Source organism: Numenius arquata, chromosome 4 (assembly GCF_964106895.1).
Source record: "Numenius arquata chromosome 4, bNumArq3.hap1.1, whole genome shotgun sequence".
Taxonomy (NCBI): Eukaryota; Metazoa; Chordata; class Aves; order Charadriiformes; family Scolopacidae; genus Numenius; species Numenius arquata.
The window spans coordinates 5,831,689-5,849,455 of record NC_133579.1 but is presented as its reverse complement, the minus strand read 5'-3'; the positions used below and the strand labels follow the sequence as shown (position 1 = coordinate 5,849,455).

At 46.6% G+C, this 17,767-nt stretch overlaps 1 protein-coding gene across 1 annotated transcript; it reads right to left on the bottom strand.

The window, feature by feature from the left end:
• Window positions 1–233: 233 nt before the first annotated feature.
• On the bottom strand, window positions 234–3,369 carry TCF24 (transcription factor 24). The gene is made up of 2 exons (XM_074146576.1): window positions 2,977–3,369; window positions 234–347 (listed from the first exon to the last, which is right to left on the bottom strand). The coding sequence occupies exons 1-2, from the start codon at window positions 3,352–3,354 to the stop codon at window positions 234–236; spliced, it is 492 nt and encodes a 163-aa protein (XP_074002677.1). The 5' UTR covers window positions 3,355–3,369.
• Window positions 3,370–17,767: the final 14,398 nt, after the last annotated feature.

Genomic DNA, 17,767 nt, shown 5'->3' with positions numbered 1-17,767 from the left:
GCCAACTCTTCGGGGTCATTTGCTGGAATGCATGAACCTGCTGAAAGACAGGAGAAAGGAACCGCGGTGTCTTCAGCAGACGAGGGGGTTTTTTGGGGGTAACAAACACATTTTAGACCCCGTAACATGCAACACAACAATTATAGTTTGTCTGTAGATATTAGTTTTTAACTTAAATAGATATAAGGTGTAATAAATAACTTTTTTTTTTTTTTTTAAAGCGAGGAGGGAGATTAGATTTGGGAAGTTGTTGATGTTTCTCCTTGGTTGGCGCCGTCTCCTTGCACCGAGTGAGTCAAGAACTGCCCCGTAGCTCCGATGTATAACCTGGAACGCATCGGCCACTTCTATAAGAGAGGAGAGAGGACACGTTGAGACATACGGCACCTTCGCAGCCTGAAAGCAGCTCTCGGCAAAGCTTTAAACGCCGCTGGAGTCACAATACCAGAAAATAGGAAGGCGGTTGCTATTGCCACAAAGTTCCCGTTTTGTCATTTGTTGGAAGCCAGGTAAGGGAACCTCAGCCTGGGGTAAATATTTATTCTTGTAGCTCCACTTTCTGAACCTGAGTGAGTCAGTTCCCGCAAAGAGCCCTGGGGTGGCTGCAGGGTGCCCGCAGCTGGGTGCCCTTCCCTTGGGGGGAAAGCCTTCAGCTCCGGTTTGATGTGCTGAGTTCATTACTGGAGGGCTGGATGTTTGAAAAGACAACGTCATACACATCGGATGCAATGCAGCCAGCACCTTGTTCCAAAAGAATACAACTCTTTTTAAATACACTTTTGGGAACAAGCTGGGTAACGAAAGAGAGGTCTAAAAACTAAAAGAGCTTAATATTGCAGTTAAATCTCAGCTCTTCTATTTAAAGACATAAAGCAGCAGCATATTCGTACTTGGAAAAACCATCCAATCTCATTTGATATTTTTATTTCAAGTGTGGTGTTATAAATTCCTTCCCAATAAGACATCTGAGTTTAAAGTCATTAACCGTATTTTTTTGTTCGCTGTACACACAGCTGCACGTGGATATTTGACTGTCCTCACCATTTGTATTTACTGTGCTTGATCTATGAGTGTAGTTAAAGTCCTTATCTGTACTGCTTCTCTCATATCCTGCACTTTGGGGGTTTTTTGAAACACGTGCTATGATTTATCTGTGACACACTCGTTCTACTCCCAAGTAAAAAATTAATTTACTACCGGGAATATTAGAAAGATCGGTTAGACTCAGAAAATCTTTACAAAACTAAATACAGGCAAATGGCACATAAATAAGATTATAAAAAAAACAACTGCTAGATGAATCCAGTATTGCTGTTCCAGTAGCCCGGGAAATGTGTGTCTGGATCATTTAACTGCTGTAATAACTATTTTAAAGTATTTTTCTGCCAGCAAGAGTTGGCAGCTGATAAAAAGTACCATAAGAGACCCGTGTCCTTTCACTCTGACCAAGGGAACTAACAGAAGCTGCTCCAAACTTCTTTTGAAATTCATCACAATATTTTTTTTCTTAAATTAGAGCCATCTTCTAATTGATACAAAGGTTTTGCTTTCTTAATGAGCCTGCTAATCATTTGAATGGCTTCAGAAGCCTACGACTACATCATGCTTTTTACAGCAACCAACACTGTGAACAAGAAACTCTCTGTGAATTAGCCACTTTACAGGAACTGGAGATTATTTCAGAAATTAATCTTAATTAAAATAATTCTGAATTCATCAGACTCTTAAGGAAAAAAAAAAAAACAAACCCAAACAAAAAAAAGAAAAAACCCCAGAGCTCTAACTCGTTCCCTGAGCCAAAGAAAATACCCGGCGGGATTTGAGTCCCGTCAGTCAGTGAGCAACCCGTCTGAGAACCGCTCCCAGCCCCAGGTCCTCTCCAGCTCCCCCTCCACATCCCCTCTGCATCGCCGTGATTTACTTTTTAACGAAGGGAAGAGCAACAACAGCATAGACCAACTTGACTAAATCAGTGCATCAGAAAAGCACTTTCCCAGAAGGAATGAACGCGTGGCCAGTAATTAATGTCCCCTCCCGTACCTTGGCTGCCTCAGCAGAAGAACCCAAGCAGGCCCAGCCGTGGCTGGTGTTGCCGCTGTAGGACAGCACATCACCTCAGCCACACATCTACGGCTGGTTTGGCTGGTTTGGATGGAAGATCACCAAGGCTTCCACATGGAGACTGAGGAGGTGCTGGTGCCCCTCTGGTGCTGCCCTCCACCTTCACTGCCAAGGAACCAAGTCCCACTAGGTTTGGACCTACGTTATATTTGATATTTTTGTGCAAAGTCCCTGAAGCTGGAGGGACAAAGCTCCAGGACATTTCCATCAGGGCCCTAGCACGCAGGTGGAATGGTTACTCTGGGCAGTCTTTTCATGTATTAACTCTGGCAAGGTAAATAAGCTTGAGATCTTTTGTTTCATAGAATCGTAGAATGGTTTGGGTTGGAAGGGACCTTTAAAGATCATCCAGTTCCAACCCCCCTGCCATGGGCCGGGACACCTCCCACCAGACCAGGTTGCTCAAAGCCCCATCCAGCCTGGCCTTGAACCTCTCCAGGGATGGGGCATCCACAGCTTCTCTGGGCAACCTGTTCCAGGGCCTCAGCACCCTCACAGGAAAGAATTTCTTTCTAGTATCTCATCTAAATCTCCCCTCTTTCAGTTTAAAACCATTACCCCTCATACTATGGCTCCACTCCCTGATAAAGAATCTAAAGAGTCCCTCCCCATCTCTCCTGTAGCCCCCTTTAGGGACTGGAAGGGGCTCTAAGGTCTCCCTGGAGCCTTCTCTTCTCCAGGCTGAAGAACCCCAACTCTCTCAGCCTGTCCTCATAGCAGAGGTGCTCCAGCCCTCTAAGCATCTTCATGGTCCTCCTCTGGACCCAAAATATCTACCTGAATCATCTAAGTATCTTGAACACCTATTTACTTCTTCACTGAGAGAAGGTGGTCGCTGCTCCTCAGCTGTCCTACCTTGACAGGGTGGAGGTATCCATCCCCTCGGAGGGTACCCAACCCCTCTCCCGGTGCCTCCTCCTCATCCTGAAGGCTGCGGGTGAGGTGTGCGATGTAGGTGGTGGCCAGGAGGAGCACATCCAGCTTGGAGAGCTTGGTGTCGGGTGGCACAGAGGGGAGAGTCTTCTGCAGCTCGAGGAAGGCATGTCGCAGGGTCTGAACCCGGCTGCGCTCTCGAGCGGCGTTGGCGGCAGCGGGTCGGCCGGGAGATGCCCCAGCCCTGGGCGCAGCCACCGGGGGCGGGCAGGAATTGCCACCAGCAGCAGAAGGCAGCAGGGAATCTGGCTCCAGGCCGGGGACCTCCTCGCCGCTCTCAGCCAAGTGTCCACAGTCCATCGGTGACGTCCCCAGCAGGGAAGGTCCTGCAACCAACAAGAGCATCTCTACAGGTGGCTGCCTTCAGGCTGTGCTGAAGCCAACGCCTTCTAAAGACAAAGATTATCCGAAATGCAAGTGCTGCCCCTGCCAGGAAAAGCCAGGTGCCGTTGCGCAGCGTTCCCGCTCCCTGCTCATAGATCTGGTATCACACACAGGAGTTAAGCTCTTCGTAAAGATTCATTTCTTTGGGACAGTGTCACACACAAGAGCACTTTCTTTGAATCACTTGTAGCCCCAAAGATCACCCGGCTCTTCTGCGAAAGAGCTGAGCAGCGCTGCCAGAGCACTTTCCGTTTACAACCAACTGAAAATAAGGCTAAATGTGATATTTATTTTTTATTTTTTTTAAAACACATTATTTGTATAATTTGGCATGTGGGACTGTGTGCATATTTTCTATTTGCTTGCCATCATTTTATTGACGGTCTTTCAAGTGATCGGTGCCCCGTGGATTATGGAAAGAAAAACACCATTGTCAGATGCAGCGGTGAATGGAGCCACGGAGCACGGTACTGGGTTTTTGAAGGAAAAAGCTTTGGCCACTATTTGAAAGGATCAGGAACCGACTTCAGTCCTCCCACTCCTAACCCTACTCAGGAATTTCCGTGCTTATCCTGTAGCTTCTACTTTTTTCAAACCTTCAAAGCATCTTGTAAACCGGATTTTGGCCATTGGGGGGCAAAAGCACCCTTTAAAAACAACAGCGAAACGCTCCTTTTGAGCGAAGCTGAAAATAATGACGGCAAAGTCGTTTCCCCAACTCTCAGAAAAGATGGTCAGCTCTGCCTGGAATAAAACCCACAGCCCTTTAACTCATTTAATTCCACAGCAAAATGCAATTCAATCAATATTCCCCAAAGTGCTAAAATAATACCTGCTCCTGTTGTCCTCAGTCAAGGGGCTCTTCCAGGCGACTCCGACAGATCCCGGCTTTCACGCGTGGGGAGCAGCAGCTTCCGTGGTGGCCCAGCTGGACAGCAAGGGCAAGAAGGAGTTATTAAAACTTTCAATTGCGTTCAATTACGGTGTTATTTAAAAAATTCAAATAAGATCGATGCACGTGAATGACTGAAGATCTACATTTGCAAAAATTTAAGCCACGCCAAAGCGTTTCAGCCCCCTGCTGAAGTGCCACTGATGGCCCTGTGTGACCGCGGCTGGTAACGGCAAAAAAACCCCAAGACCATGAAGATTTATAGCAGAAAAGAGGAAATACTTCGAAACAATCTTTTTTTTGCAATGTTCTAAATTGATTGTATTTAGAAGGCGTTATTTTTTGGCATTTTATTGTGTTAAGAATTATTAAATTCCTGTTAATCCGACAGTTTTATCAGGTAATGTTCTCTTAAATACAGTTTAGACTGAAATTATTTGTGAAATACTCTGTGTGCATTATAATTACAATTATAATACAACCAAAGGAAAAAAAAAACAAAACCTCATTATTCTTTTATATTGCGATAATTATGACCTGTATAAAATAAAACTCACATCAAAGTCTACATGAACTTCTCTGGAGTGAGAGCTGAAAAACGGTCCTTAAATTGGCTATTTTGTCTAACTTAGAATAAAAAAAAAAGGTCCCATGTGCTTTTTTTCTTGGTGTTTTCTCACCGTGTTAAATCAGCGTCAGATCTAGACCCATTTTAGTGGCCAAAAAAAAAATCATCTCTATTGCCACTTGTCTGTACGATCGTCAAATACAGTCTGTCGTTTCAGGTTTGTCAGCAGGATTGCTCGTTTCCCCATCGAAATCCCACCGAAAGGAGGGATTCTTCCCCGATTACTGGAAAAGTGGGAATTACCCGAGGATGGAGACAGACTGGGTGAGTATGAATACCCGCTCCTCTGCTGGAACGCGGGACGGGGCCGGTTTACAGGCGGTTTTGTGTTTGCTGTGTTGGCATTTAACCAAATTTAGCGCTAGAATGACCGTGTGTGAAATACAGCAAATAGAGACGCACGTACCTAAAATCCTCATTTCCTCGGGCGCCCCTGGATGCAGAACTTTCTGTTTCGAGGAGCTTCACCTCGACATCGGATTAGTCCGGGCCTGCAGGAAAAAGGGGGAAAAAAAAAAAAAAGGCAAAAGTTCAGCTGTGGAGATGAGAGATTTCACTCTCAGTTAGTTTCTTCCCCATTAGATTTTCCCATGGAGTATTAGATTTTCCCATGCAGCGATACCTAACGGCCCGGGAAAGTCCAGGACACGGAAACCCGGGATCCACTCCAGGTGTGTCCAGGTGTGTAGCCGGAACACGGTGGCTCCTGGGTTTAGGATGGGGCAGGGTCACTGGTCACACTGGTGCCACCGGGGTGCCCGCTCCGGCTGCTGCTCTCTCTGTAAAGCCAGGAATCACGCAAATTTCACCCTCCAAAAAATCGTTGCTGAAAACTATATAAATAAAATGCCTTTGGGCAACAGTCGGTTTCCACGTTGTGGCCTTTAAAATTTGACAAGAAAGGAGTTTGGGGCTTTTTAAGGATAACTGGAATATTTTTTTTGCTCGCTGCTTGGGGCACAGAGACCTGGAAATGGGGGCGGGAAAGGAAATAAAAGTATTTATCTTATTTCTAAAGCATTTCTCTTGCAGCGTTTCTGATGCAGGCAGATGCGTTCGTGGTTTTGTATGAAATTACAAAGGCACAGTCGCTTTGAAACGGAATTCGTTTAGGAAGAAAAGAGCGTCAGGGTTATTTTAGTCCAGTATTCCCTGGAAATGAAGGGGGGGGTGAAAGCAGCCCGGAGAAGGAAAAGATGGGAAAGGCCAGAGCGGAGCGCACGAACCCAACAGAAATAGGTGGAAACCTCAGAAAAAGTTGTTCGCAGCAGTTTCAGTTGTTCCTTGGGGGGGGGGGGGGGAATCCCGTAGTGAATCTCGATTATTTTGCCTCGTTTTTAGTAAGGTTTTTTTTTTTTTTTACCCTTCGCGTAACTCCGGTAACGAAAACACCCCGCGGTCCCCGGGCCGGGGATGAACTTACCCTGCGGTGCGGTGCGGTGCGGGTCTGCCCGGCGCAGCCCCTTCCCCTCCCGTTCCGTCCCGTCCCGTCCCGTCGCTCCCGGCCCCGCGGCTCCGTTTATAAGCCGGGGCGACCGGTGGGTGCGGCGAGGGCCGGGTGGCACCTGGTCGCCGGGTTCTTCCCCCCCACCCCCCCCGAGCCCCCGCCAGCCCGGGCGGCAGCGACCGCCCCTTCCCGAGCGGGTGGCTCATTAATCACGGAGCTGTCGGGGGCACCGGGGGGGGGGGGGCGACATCACCTCCCACCCGCTCTCTCCCGCCCCCCCCGCACCGGCAGCGCCCGGGGGTCGCCCCCAGGCCCGTGGCCGGGCCCCGCCGCACCGGGGGGAAGCGGGGAGGAGGGACCCGCCCCCCCCCCCCCCCCGCCCCGTCCCCGCTGTTTTTCTTAGGATAAAGTAACGTTTTCGCTGGAGGAGAGGAATTCAATCGCTGGGCTGGGAGCTCCGGCCACGGTTTGTTAAAAGCGAGCCCTTTCTCTCCGCTCCATCCCCGCTTCTCCGGCTCCCGGAGATTCCCGGGGCAGGGAAGGGTCCCCCCCCGCTCCGGGGCGAGGCTCGGGGGGAGCGGGTGGTGGCTGCCCCGGGCGCCCACGGTGGGGACGGACCCCCAGGCGTGGGTCCAAACGCGGGGTGGAATCACGGAGCCGGGGGGAGGGATGAGGGGTGATTGAAAAGTGAACGGGGAGCGATTAAAAATTAGTAACATTAATGAGAAGGGACAGTCAAAACAAATAGCGAGGGTATAGAATGAGCCCAGGAAAACATTTCGGACGGAGCCTGATTGCGCGATAACGGAGACACAATAAATCAAGCCTCGGGCGCGGTAGAAAAACAAAAGTCTGAGCCATTCGTTACCGGGTTTGCGGCCAAGAAAATTAAGGACTTAATCTTCAGCGATAATTGGCAGTCCCGGGAAAGCAAGTGGCTGGAGAGGACCCGGCGGGGACCTGCCCGCTGCCCCTAAAACCGTTCTGAAATTCCCTCCGCCAGCCTCCGGGGCTCCAACAAGCCCTTCTTGATCCCGTCCTTAAACTTGTACGGAAAACACCCTCGCTGGCACCGTGCCCTGATTTGGGAGAACCGATCCCAGACTCCGCGGGGAGGGGGCGACTTGCTTTCCTGCCCCAGTTGCCCCGGGGCTCCTCTTTCAGTTGCCGGTTGGGGACCAGCTTCCCCAGAGCCCAAGGAGGTGCCCGTCCTGGGTCTGCCTGCCCGAGAAATGGCGGTCCCAAAAGGACTTTTAAGGAGACTTCGGGACCCTCAGCAGTGTGTGTGGATCAATGATGGACAGAGGACTTCCCAGTAGGTGTCCCAGCTGCCTGAGACTTCCCAGCCACCCTAAATTAGAGGATCATGAGCACTGTGCTCTTCTTCTCTACTCTAATGTCATTAATGACACAAAATTATGCATTTTTAATTTTACTTTCCCATTGTACGTACACCGTGTTCAGCCTCAGTGGAGGAAAGCCAGCGGAAGGAGCTGGAAGAGAAGCGGTGGAACCCCGTTACCATCTTTTGACAAATCCAGCTTGCAGTTGGAGAGATTGCACAGCGGGATTTGTGAGGGGGGTTTGGAGAGACCACCCTGGCTGCTAACACTGTCCCCAAACAAGAGGTGCTTGAGATATATTAAAAAAAAAACCCAAACCAACAAACAGATCTCAAGTTAGAGATAGTTGCTCTTTGCCCCATCAACACTTTCTCCCACCGGAAGACAACGACTCCGCTGTAACCGCAGAGATCCAGTGATTATTTTCTTGTACCAACCCATTCTTTAAAAGCCGTAACAAGCTGCTGCAGCTGTTTCTTCTTCTTCTTTCCCAGCTTAAATGTCTGAGAACGACTTTCCTGCCTTACCTTCCACCGTATATTTCAAATCTGAGACACGCCAGCGTCACGGAAGAGCCAGATTTCCAGCATGATTTAGGTAAGAGGAAGTTCTACCAGAGAGAGAGAGCGCGATGTTTTTCCAGGTACACTTTGCTCCCTTCACATCAAATTATTTTCTGGTTTTACGGCTACAATTCAGCACGAACATTCGTGGTGTTTCTTTCCAGTTGGTTCATTTTCTCCCGTTCCCGTTTCTGTACAAGCACTTGACAGGTCGGTTTCTCTGCGGGTGCGGTGGGTGTCGGTGCTGCCGAGGGACCAGCAGAAACGTCCCTCCTCCCAGTTAAGGCTCAAAGGCTCTGGTCAGGTCCCGCTGGTTCCAGCTGCAGCTTGGGAGCAGAAAATCAAAGGCGAGGCACAGCCAGGGGAGAGTCAAAATAGGTTGAAATTCAGAGCTTCTGCTTCATGGAGAAAATTTAACATTTCATAGCGGGAGGGCGTTCCAAACCCAAACAAAAAATGTTGAAAATTTCCAATTAAATCCTTTTTTTCCTTGCTTGAAAAGCCATGTTGTTTGTTCATTGTAGGACCACAGCATATTCTGCGGTGATGTCAAATGCATTATACTACGGTATAGCAAAATATTTTTAATTGTGTTTTCTAAATGACTAAAGGTAGAGCTGAACAGTGGAACACCAGAACCCCTCCGTGCCTCTCCGGTGTGCTGTAAGGAAAATGTTAACGTTGAAAAAAAAAACCAGGACCAACGGTTTTAATTTCATCTCTCCTTCCAAATTTGCCGATCAAAGTAGTTTAGCTTCCGAAAATGTTGTCTTAATCAAAACTGCAGTTTGAATTACAAAGCGTTTTGACGAACGTTTTCATTAACAACCCTAAAAAAAGGCTTTTTTGCTGTCCTCCCCCCCTCCCCCCCCCCACTTTAAAATTGTCCTCTCTCTAGATTTTTCCATCCGGTCTTAAACACCTAAATATAAATGTGTACATTTTAGGTATCATAAATATCAAATACCTAAACCCAAATGTGAGCTGCAGAGAGCGCGAGCCCCACCTTGCAGTTTCACCCGTGGAAGGTGTTGGTAGGGCTTCGGTTTAAGGCGGCCGCGAGCCGCCGGGCTGCAGGAATCCGCGTGAAGCGCTCTACAGGGAATAACGCATCCGGGTCGGAGATAATGGACCTAATAACGACAGCGTGCGACACATTTGCTGGTTTGGATTTTCTTCCTCTGACGGCAGTTCACTCACCAGCTTTAACAGAAGCAAGCGGCACCTCAAAGTTTATAGTAACACTCATTTACTACCTTAGTTTTGGAAACCTGTTTCTTTTCTAATGAAGATCGAGGTCTTGTTGTTCGGGGCTGGGGGGGGAGGATGCATGCAGGAGTTAAATTTATTTGAATTGTCTTTAGAAAAGAGCAATTAAATATAAACAATAACAAAACACACAAAACAGTGAATGTAAAAAGACAGACCCTGATTTCCTTACTCAGGAAAAATTCCTTTCTCCTCTCGGAGAGGGTCTCAAGCACAAGATGCTGAGCTGACACTCATACAGAGAAACATCATTGGGAAAGGTTTTATTCCAGGGGCAGTTTACAATTGGGGCTTTCCTTTCCTTATCTGTACCTTTGGAATTTTCCTATATCAGAAGTCTCGAGCGTTCATTTAATTACTCAAACCAGTACAAAGCAGCCAAACTCAAGTCCCAGTTACTTAAAGCAGAATTTGAAGTAAAATGAATGTGATACACCCAATCCAAAAATTAATAAGCCCATATATCATTAATCTTCTTGTGCCTTCTTTCCTAACCGTCCCACGTTATTCACCAGACCTTGGAAAAATCCAAATTATGAAAATTATTTTTTTAGGACCACAGATGTCAAAAATCTTGTGCTAATAGCTCCTTTCTTCCTGAAGCGAGAGACTGTAAGCACGGCTCTGCTTAATTGCTAAGAGCATCATACATGGAAAGAAGCAGCAGCTCGGGAATTCAGGAATTCCCGTCACAAACTAGGTGAGAATCAGGTTAAAAACAGCTCATTCGGGAAGTTTAAGAAGCAGGCAACCAGTTTGGCCTGCCACCTGCTGGTGTTCTTACATGCTTTGGTGAGACCCTGGAACAGGTTGCCCAGAGAAGCTGTGGCTGCCCCATCCCTGGAGGGGTTCAAGGCCAGGCTGGATGGGGCTTTGAGCAACCTGGTCTGGTGGAGGTGTCCCTGCCCATGGCAGGGGGTGGCACTGGGTGGGCTTTAAGGTCCCTCCCAACCCGAACCATTCTATGATTCTATGATTCTAAATAAGTAGCCAGTCACTGTCTTTTTTCTGAACGCTCTGAAAAGGCAGGTGTGAAGTTCAACACACTTCCTTCTGTCTGGTTTTGAGATTACAAAGACGCAGACAACGTGTCCCAAGAGATGCCAGTATCTTTGTTAGATTTGAGAAAAAAAATAACCCGGTAATGGCCAAATCTTCATATCCTTTAACTTCCGGCTTTTAGAATTCCCCTTACTTCTGCCGTTACTTCGGACTCCTCCTCAACCTGCACCAGAGAGATCAGAGAAGACAGATGAGATCTTCACATCAGAAGCACACCAAAGCCTCCGGCCCTTCTGTCGGCATTAACGCTTCCCAGCACCACACAACATTTCCACAAAATTTATAATCTCTCACCAAAAGTTGCAGATGAGAAAAAACCAGAGCCTGTATCTATTGTGAGGATATCAACTGATGCGATTGAAATCCCCCTCTTTTTCTTTTGCCAGAGCCACACCTGAGGGCAGACTAATCTGAAGTGACACAATGTGACAATCTGGGGTATTACACGCGCTCTTCCTATAAAACTGACCGGCTTTTTCCACACACGGCAATTTTGGCCGCAGAAGTTTGTATCGAATACCGATAATTTTCAAGTTCCAAAGAAACGAAAGAAGAGAGAAACAAGAAACAAAATCTTAGTAACAATTGAAGCAATTCCTCATATAAATGACATCAGATGAGACTCAGTCTTTTATTCCAAAACATTTTACTCCAAACCGTGTAACTGATTACACCCAACTTTGGTGGCCGTGGAACGAGTGGTTCCTGTGGCAGTTTAATACATTAACTCTCCAAGAAAGGAAGATCTCACTGCTCCAAATCTCTTTTTGAATGAAAGTATTAGTCTATTACACGGATCATTTCACAGCTGGCTCCGATTTATCTTGGGTTTGAGGCAGCAATTAATTCTGCTCAGAATTAAGAGAACAGAAGGATGCAGTCGGTCCTTTCTGCAGTCTCTGGTTGCAGTGAGGTTGGATTGAAGAGGTAAGATTCAAATACATGTTTGAATGACTTTAAAGCCTCACTGTTTGTGGTTTTTTTTTTTTTTTTCCTAGCGAAGGAAAATGTATTGTTTACAGCCACAGTATATCTCAATTATCATTCAGTGACTGTAACATATTGACATATAGGTTGACATATTAACTGGGTCCCCTCAGAGCTGTGTCAGTCAGGATAAGCTGCTTTGCACAGAATGTTAAGGTAAAAAATCGTAAGAAAAACAAGAGCCCTTCAGATCCCTTATTTTTTATCAGTTACCCTCTGAATTACAACCACAAACATTCCCATAGTAACAGGTCACGTGGCTGAATCCTCCTCCCGAAAAATCAATGGGCACATCTTGAACGCTGACTCGATTCTTTGGCTAATTTTTTCCCTTTCTGCCCCAGTCTCAGAACTTGGGAAGAGCAGCCCTGAGGCTTCTGAACTTGGGGGTGTTGGTGGATGAGAAGCTCAACAAGAGCCAGCAATGCGCACTGGCAGCCCAGAAAGCCAACCGCATCCTGGGCTGCATCAGGAGAAGTGTGGCCAGCAGGTCACGGGAGGTGATTCTACCCCTCTGCTCTGCGCTTGTGAGACCCCACCTGGAGCACTGTGTCCAGCTTTGGAGTCCTCAACACAGGAAGGACATGGACCTGTTGGAACGGGTCCAGCGGAGGGCCACGAAGATGATCAGAGGGCTTGAGCACCTCCCCTATGAAGACAGGCTGAGAGAGCTGGGGTTGTTCAGCCTGGAGAAGAGAAGGCTCCAGGGAGACCTCATAGCAGCCTTCCAATATCTGAAGGGAGCCTACAGGAGAGCCGGAGAGGGACTCTTTATCAGGGAGTGGAGCCATAGGATGAGGGGGAATGGTTTTAAACTGAAAGAGGGGAGATTTAGATTAGATCTCAGGAAGAAATTCTTTGCTGTGAGGGTGGTGAGACACTGGAACAGGTTGCCCAGAGAATCTGTGGCTGCCCCATCCCTGGAGGGGTTCAAGGCCAGGCTGGATGGGCTTTGAGCAACCTGGTCTGGTGGGAGGGGTCCCTGCCCATGGCAGGAGGTTTGGAACTGGATGATCTTTAAGGTCCCTTCCAACCCAAACCATCCTATGATTCTATGATTGTGTTGCTTTTACAGCTGTACCATGGGCAGTTCTATGCGCTGCTTTATACCTGCGTATATAAGGAAATAATATGGCGTTAAATCAACTTACACCTTGCACTGCTTTTAACGTGACATTTAAGAAAACCAGGAATTTTTCATCGGTTCCTGATCTCAAGTTGAAACATGTGTACACAGTGATTACAAAGCTGATGTATCTATATGTACATCCTCGTTATGGTCAGAGCAGTACCAAGGGCAGGGTTTCGTGCACTGATGCCTCATTTTTTTTTCCCTTTTGGTACTTCTAACACACCAAAAGCTCCAACAATACAACGGATTGCTCTGAAAACATCCGAAATATTAACCTCAAATTACTTTTTACATCTCCCATGCAGGTATCTGTTTTAAAAAACCTGAAAACGCAGCGTTATTTCTTTACTGTGTTAATTTGCTTCGTACTTTGTGTACGTAAAAGGGATTTTTATAGTTTTGTAAATTAGTTACACAATAAAAAATGTGCAGCGCTAACGCAGCAGGCTAAAAACCTTACGAAGTTTGGAGTTTTTATCCCAACAGTAGCCTGTGAAAGTACCGACAACAAAGATGTGAGGAGGGGGGTTGGAATTGGATGATCTTTAAGGTCCCTTCCAACTCTAACCATTCTGTGATTCTATGATAAAAAAATAAACACCGCACAATGGGTGTCTGGTTTATTTATCTGATAACTGCACCAATGAACGCAGAACAGCTGAAGAATAGATATGCAAAGATTGGAGTTTGCTTTTTTGTTTATTTTACCGTTCTAAAGCAGTACCTCACTCCTGATACGACTCTGATGCAGCCATTTACAGGCTGCGACTCACTCTAACGGCACCGAACAGCCCTCCACATAGATGCCTTCTCCTACGGTTGGACTCAACAATCTTAAGGGATTTTTCCGACCTAAGTGAGTCTAAATATTCATGTATTTTATGCAGAAGGTTTCAAACAGTCTGGGTTTCAACGTTCCTGAAAGCGTGTTACAGCCTGCAAGCCCATATCGGTTTTTGACCTGGGGATTGTTTGACCTGCTGCTGGCTGACGAGTTGCATTTGGTCTTCTAAGGTGTGGGAAGCAGCACGTGTCTCCTGGAAGAGGTAGCAGAGTAATTCGAGCAAAGGTGCTCCTGCCAGCTTGCCCATCAGCAGGCACATACGTCCCGACAAGAATATTTCTGTATGGTATCTGGCCATCCAGACACGTAGGAGTACCTGTGGTCCAGCTGGCAATCTCCTCACCAGGAGATGCGTGCTCTCTCTCCGCGATCTTATCAACTCTTTCTCAGGGGATCTGATCAACGCCTATAAATACTTAAAGGGTGGGTGTCAGGAGGATGGGACCAGTCTTTTTTCAGTGGTGCCCAGGGACAGGACAAGAGGGATCGGGCTCAAACTTGAACACAGGAAGTTCCATCTAAACATGAGGAGGAACTTCTTCACTTTGAGGGTGGCAGAGCCCTGGAACAGGCTGCCCAGAGAGGTGGTGGAGTCTCCATCTCTGGAGACATTCAAACCCCGCCTGGACACGGTCCTGTGTGCTGAAATTGATATTCAATGAGATAACAAGATTTAGGTTACCTGGAGGTAACGTATTCCTCCACCATCCTCTCAAATAAGAGGTATTTGAGAGGTATCTCAAATGTGGTAATGTGAAATAAACACAGGATTGTAAAAGCTGTGTTTTGGGTATACAGTCATTACAATGTCAGCATCATCCCTCCCCTCAAAACTCTCATATAATAGGCCTTAATAATTCTATTTATTATACGCCAGTTAGATTCATATCAACAGAAGCCCAATATGGAATCATAGAATCACAGAACTGCCTGGGTTGGAAGGGACCTTTAAGATCATCAAGTCCAACCATCAACCCAACGCTGACAAACCCACCACTAACCCATGTCCCTTGGCACCACGTCTGCCCGGCTTTTAAATACCTCCAGGGATGGTGACTCCACCACTTCCCTGGGCAGCCAGGAAGCCAGTTCCAATGCTTGACAACCCTTTCAGTGAAGAAATTGTTCCTAATATTCAATCTGAACCTCCCCTGGTGCAACTTGAGGCCTTTTCCTCTTGTCCCATCCCCTGTGACTTGGGAGAAGAGACCGACCCCCCCCTGGCTACACCCTCCTTTCAGGGAGCTGTAGAGAGCGAGAAGGTCTCCCCTCAGCCTCCTTTTCTCCAGGCTGAACACCCCCAGCTCCCTCAGCCGCTCCTCACAAGACTTGTGCTCCAGACCCCTCACCAGCTCCGTTGCCCTTCCCTGGACCTGCTCCAGCCCCTCAATGTCTTTCCTGTAGTGAGGGGCCCAAAACTGGACGCAGCCCTCGAGGTGGGGCCTCACCAGTGCCCAGTACAGGGGGATGATCACTGCCCTACTCCTGCTGGCCACGCTATTCCTGATACAGGCCAGGATGCTGGTGGCCTTCTTGGCCACCTGGGCACACTGCTGGCTCATGTTAAGCCGGCTGTCCACCAACACCCCCAGGTCCTTTTCTGCGGGGCACCTCCAGCCACTCTTCCCCAAGCCTGTAGCGCTGCATGGGGTTGGTGTGACTGAAATGCAGGACGTGGCACTTGGCCTTATTAAACCTCATCCAATATAATATAATATAATATAATATAATATAATATAATATAATATAATATAATATAACATAGAATAATAATAAATATTCTATAAATAACTATAGTAAGTGCGCTTATTAAATGCTGACTATATCATATAGAGATAATACTATATTGACAATTACATAGCATACGCTGGAGAGACAAAAGGTGACTTTCCCACCGAATTCTGAATCGCAAACCTCCTCCGATATTTAATTCCAGGAGGAAGGGACGGGACTGTGGGCAGAAACTGCTGGTTGTACTTGAAGTTTACAACATCAAAATTTCAACAGCTTCTCTACTCAGGGAAAATTAATAAGCGTGTATCCCACTGGAAGGTATTAGGTATCTTTAAAATAGTTAAGTATTTGTTTTCTTTTAATTACTTCCTGTCGATATCCATAATTCTCTCTAAATATTCAAAACTAACTTAAAATCCAATATAAAATTGCTATTGTTTTTATATCATAAAGAAAAAAAAAAGAAAGATTAATGACATATTTCAGTAATCTAGCAATAACTGGCTTTTTTCATTGTTCAAGCTGTGTGTAATCCTCAGTGGATCTCGGATGTAGGTTAAAAAGGTATTTAATGCCTGTTTTTCAGTTGCCAAGGTCAAACATCACCCAGCACGTACAGGGAAAGAGGAAACATCTGTTGGAATAATTTATTTGGCTAACACAGAGGGTAGGATTAAAATTCGCTCATTTCTTGGGTCCGATACTGAATTTCAATTAAACAATACAGGTACTTGTTCAGTTTGACAAAATTTCCTCGCTTTAAATGTGGGCGCGTTTAGGCATATACCCAATTACTGCATCTGAATCATAGAATCATAGAATCGTCCAGGTTGGAAGAGACCCTTGGGATCATCGAGTCCAACCATCTACCCTACTCTACAAAGTTCTCCCCTACACCATATCCCCCAACACCACATCTAAACGGCTCTTAAACACATCCAGGGATGGTGACTCAACCCCCTCCCTGGGCAGCCTGTTCCAATGCCCGACCACTCTTTCTGTGAAAAATTCTTTCCTAATGTTCGGTCTAAACCTACCCTGCTGGAGCTTGAAGCCATTCCCTCTTGTTCTGTCATTAATTACCTGTGCGAAGAGACCAGCACCAACCTCTCTACAGTGTCCTTTCAAGTAGTTGTAGAGAGTGATGAGGTCTCCCCTCAGCCTCCTCTTCCTCATACTAAACAGTCCCAGCTCCTTCAATCGCTCTTCATATGATTTGTTTTCCAGGCCCTTCACCAGCTTTGTTGCCCTCCTCTGCACTCGCTCCAGCACCTCGATATCTCTCTTGGATTGAGGTGCCCAAAACTGGACACGATGCTCCAGGTGTGGCCTCACCAGTGCTGAGTACAGGGGCACAATCACCTCCCTACTTCTGCTGGTCACGCTATTTCTAATACAAGCCAGGATGCCGTTGGCTTTCTTGGCCACCTGGGCACACTGCTGGCTCATATTCAGCCGCTTGTGAATTAGAACACCAAGGGAATCTGGGAAGGGAATACCGGGATTTGTCATTATTTCATACCTGCATATACTCTGAGTATTTCTGTATTTTGAGGTGGGTTGGTTTGTTTTGTTCCAAAAAAAAACCACAACAAAAAACCCCCAAAACATTTTAAAGAATTCACAAGCCTCTAACTAATTCCTAAGACTCTTTGGTTTCCATGGAATTCCACTAGTAACAGGATTAGAATAAGTCTCAAGATCAGGGATTACACATGAAGTTGTAACGTACAGCAACCTTCAGTGTTTGAGATGAAAGTCCCTCTTAAAAGTTTTTTGGAAAATAAGAAATGCGTGCCATCTGACTGTACTTTATCCCAACCTTTATGTGAATCAGAGTAAAATCTTCTAGACTAACGGTAGGAAAAAAAAAATCAAAATCACTCAAATTGTTTAATTTGAAAATATAAATTAACGCAAATAAAAATTAATACAAATATAGACATTTTATTCCAATCAAGCACGGAAGATGCAATCTTTGCCTTTCGAGGGCCAAAAGGGATTTCATCAGGGCCAGGGCTGTGCTCCAGCTTAATACTGGGAGAATTTTTGTCAAGCAAAGAAGCTCTGGAACGGGACGGCCTTTCACCATAGTGCTGTAGGACCAGAAGGCTTTATTTCAAAGGAGACAACGGAAGCTCTTCCACTGAAGAAAATAACTTTCTGGGAGGTGCTGTACGCGCACGCTCTGTCTTTCGTTAGAAATAAGGGGAACTGAGCACGGAAAGCGTAGTTTTATTCAGCCTGGCCCAAAAGACAGAGCGTTAATAAAGATGAAATGCAGACTGACGGAGCTCTGAGCGTGTGGATACAGCCTGGTGAGAAGGACGCGGGAGGTGATTGCCCACCTGTACTGGGCACTGGTGAGGTCCCACCTTGAGTGGACACCACTTACCACAAAAAAGACTTTGAGGAGCTGGAGCGTGTC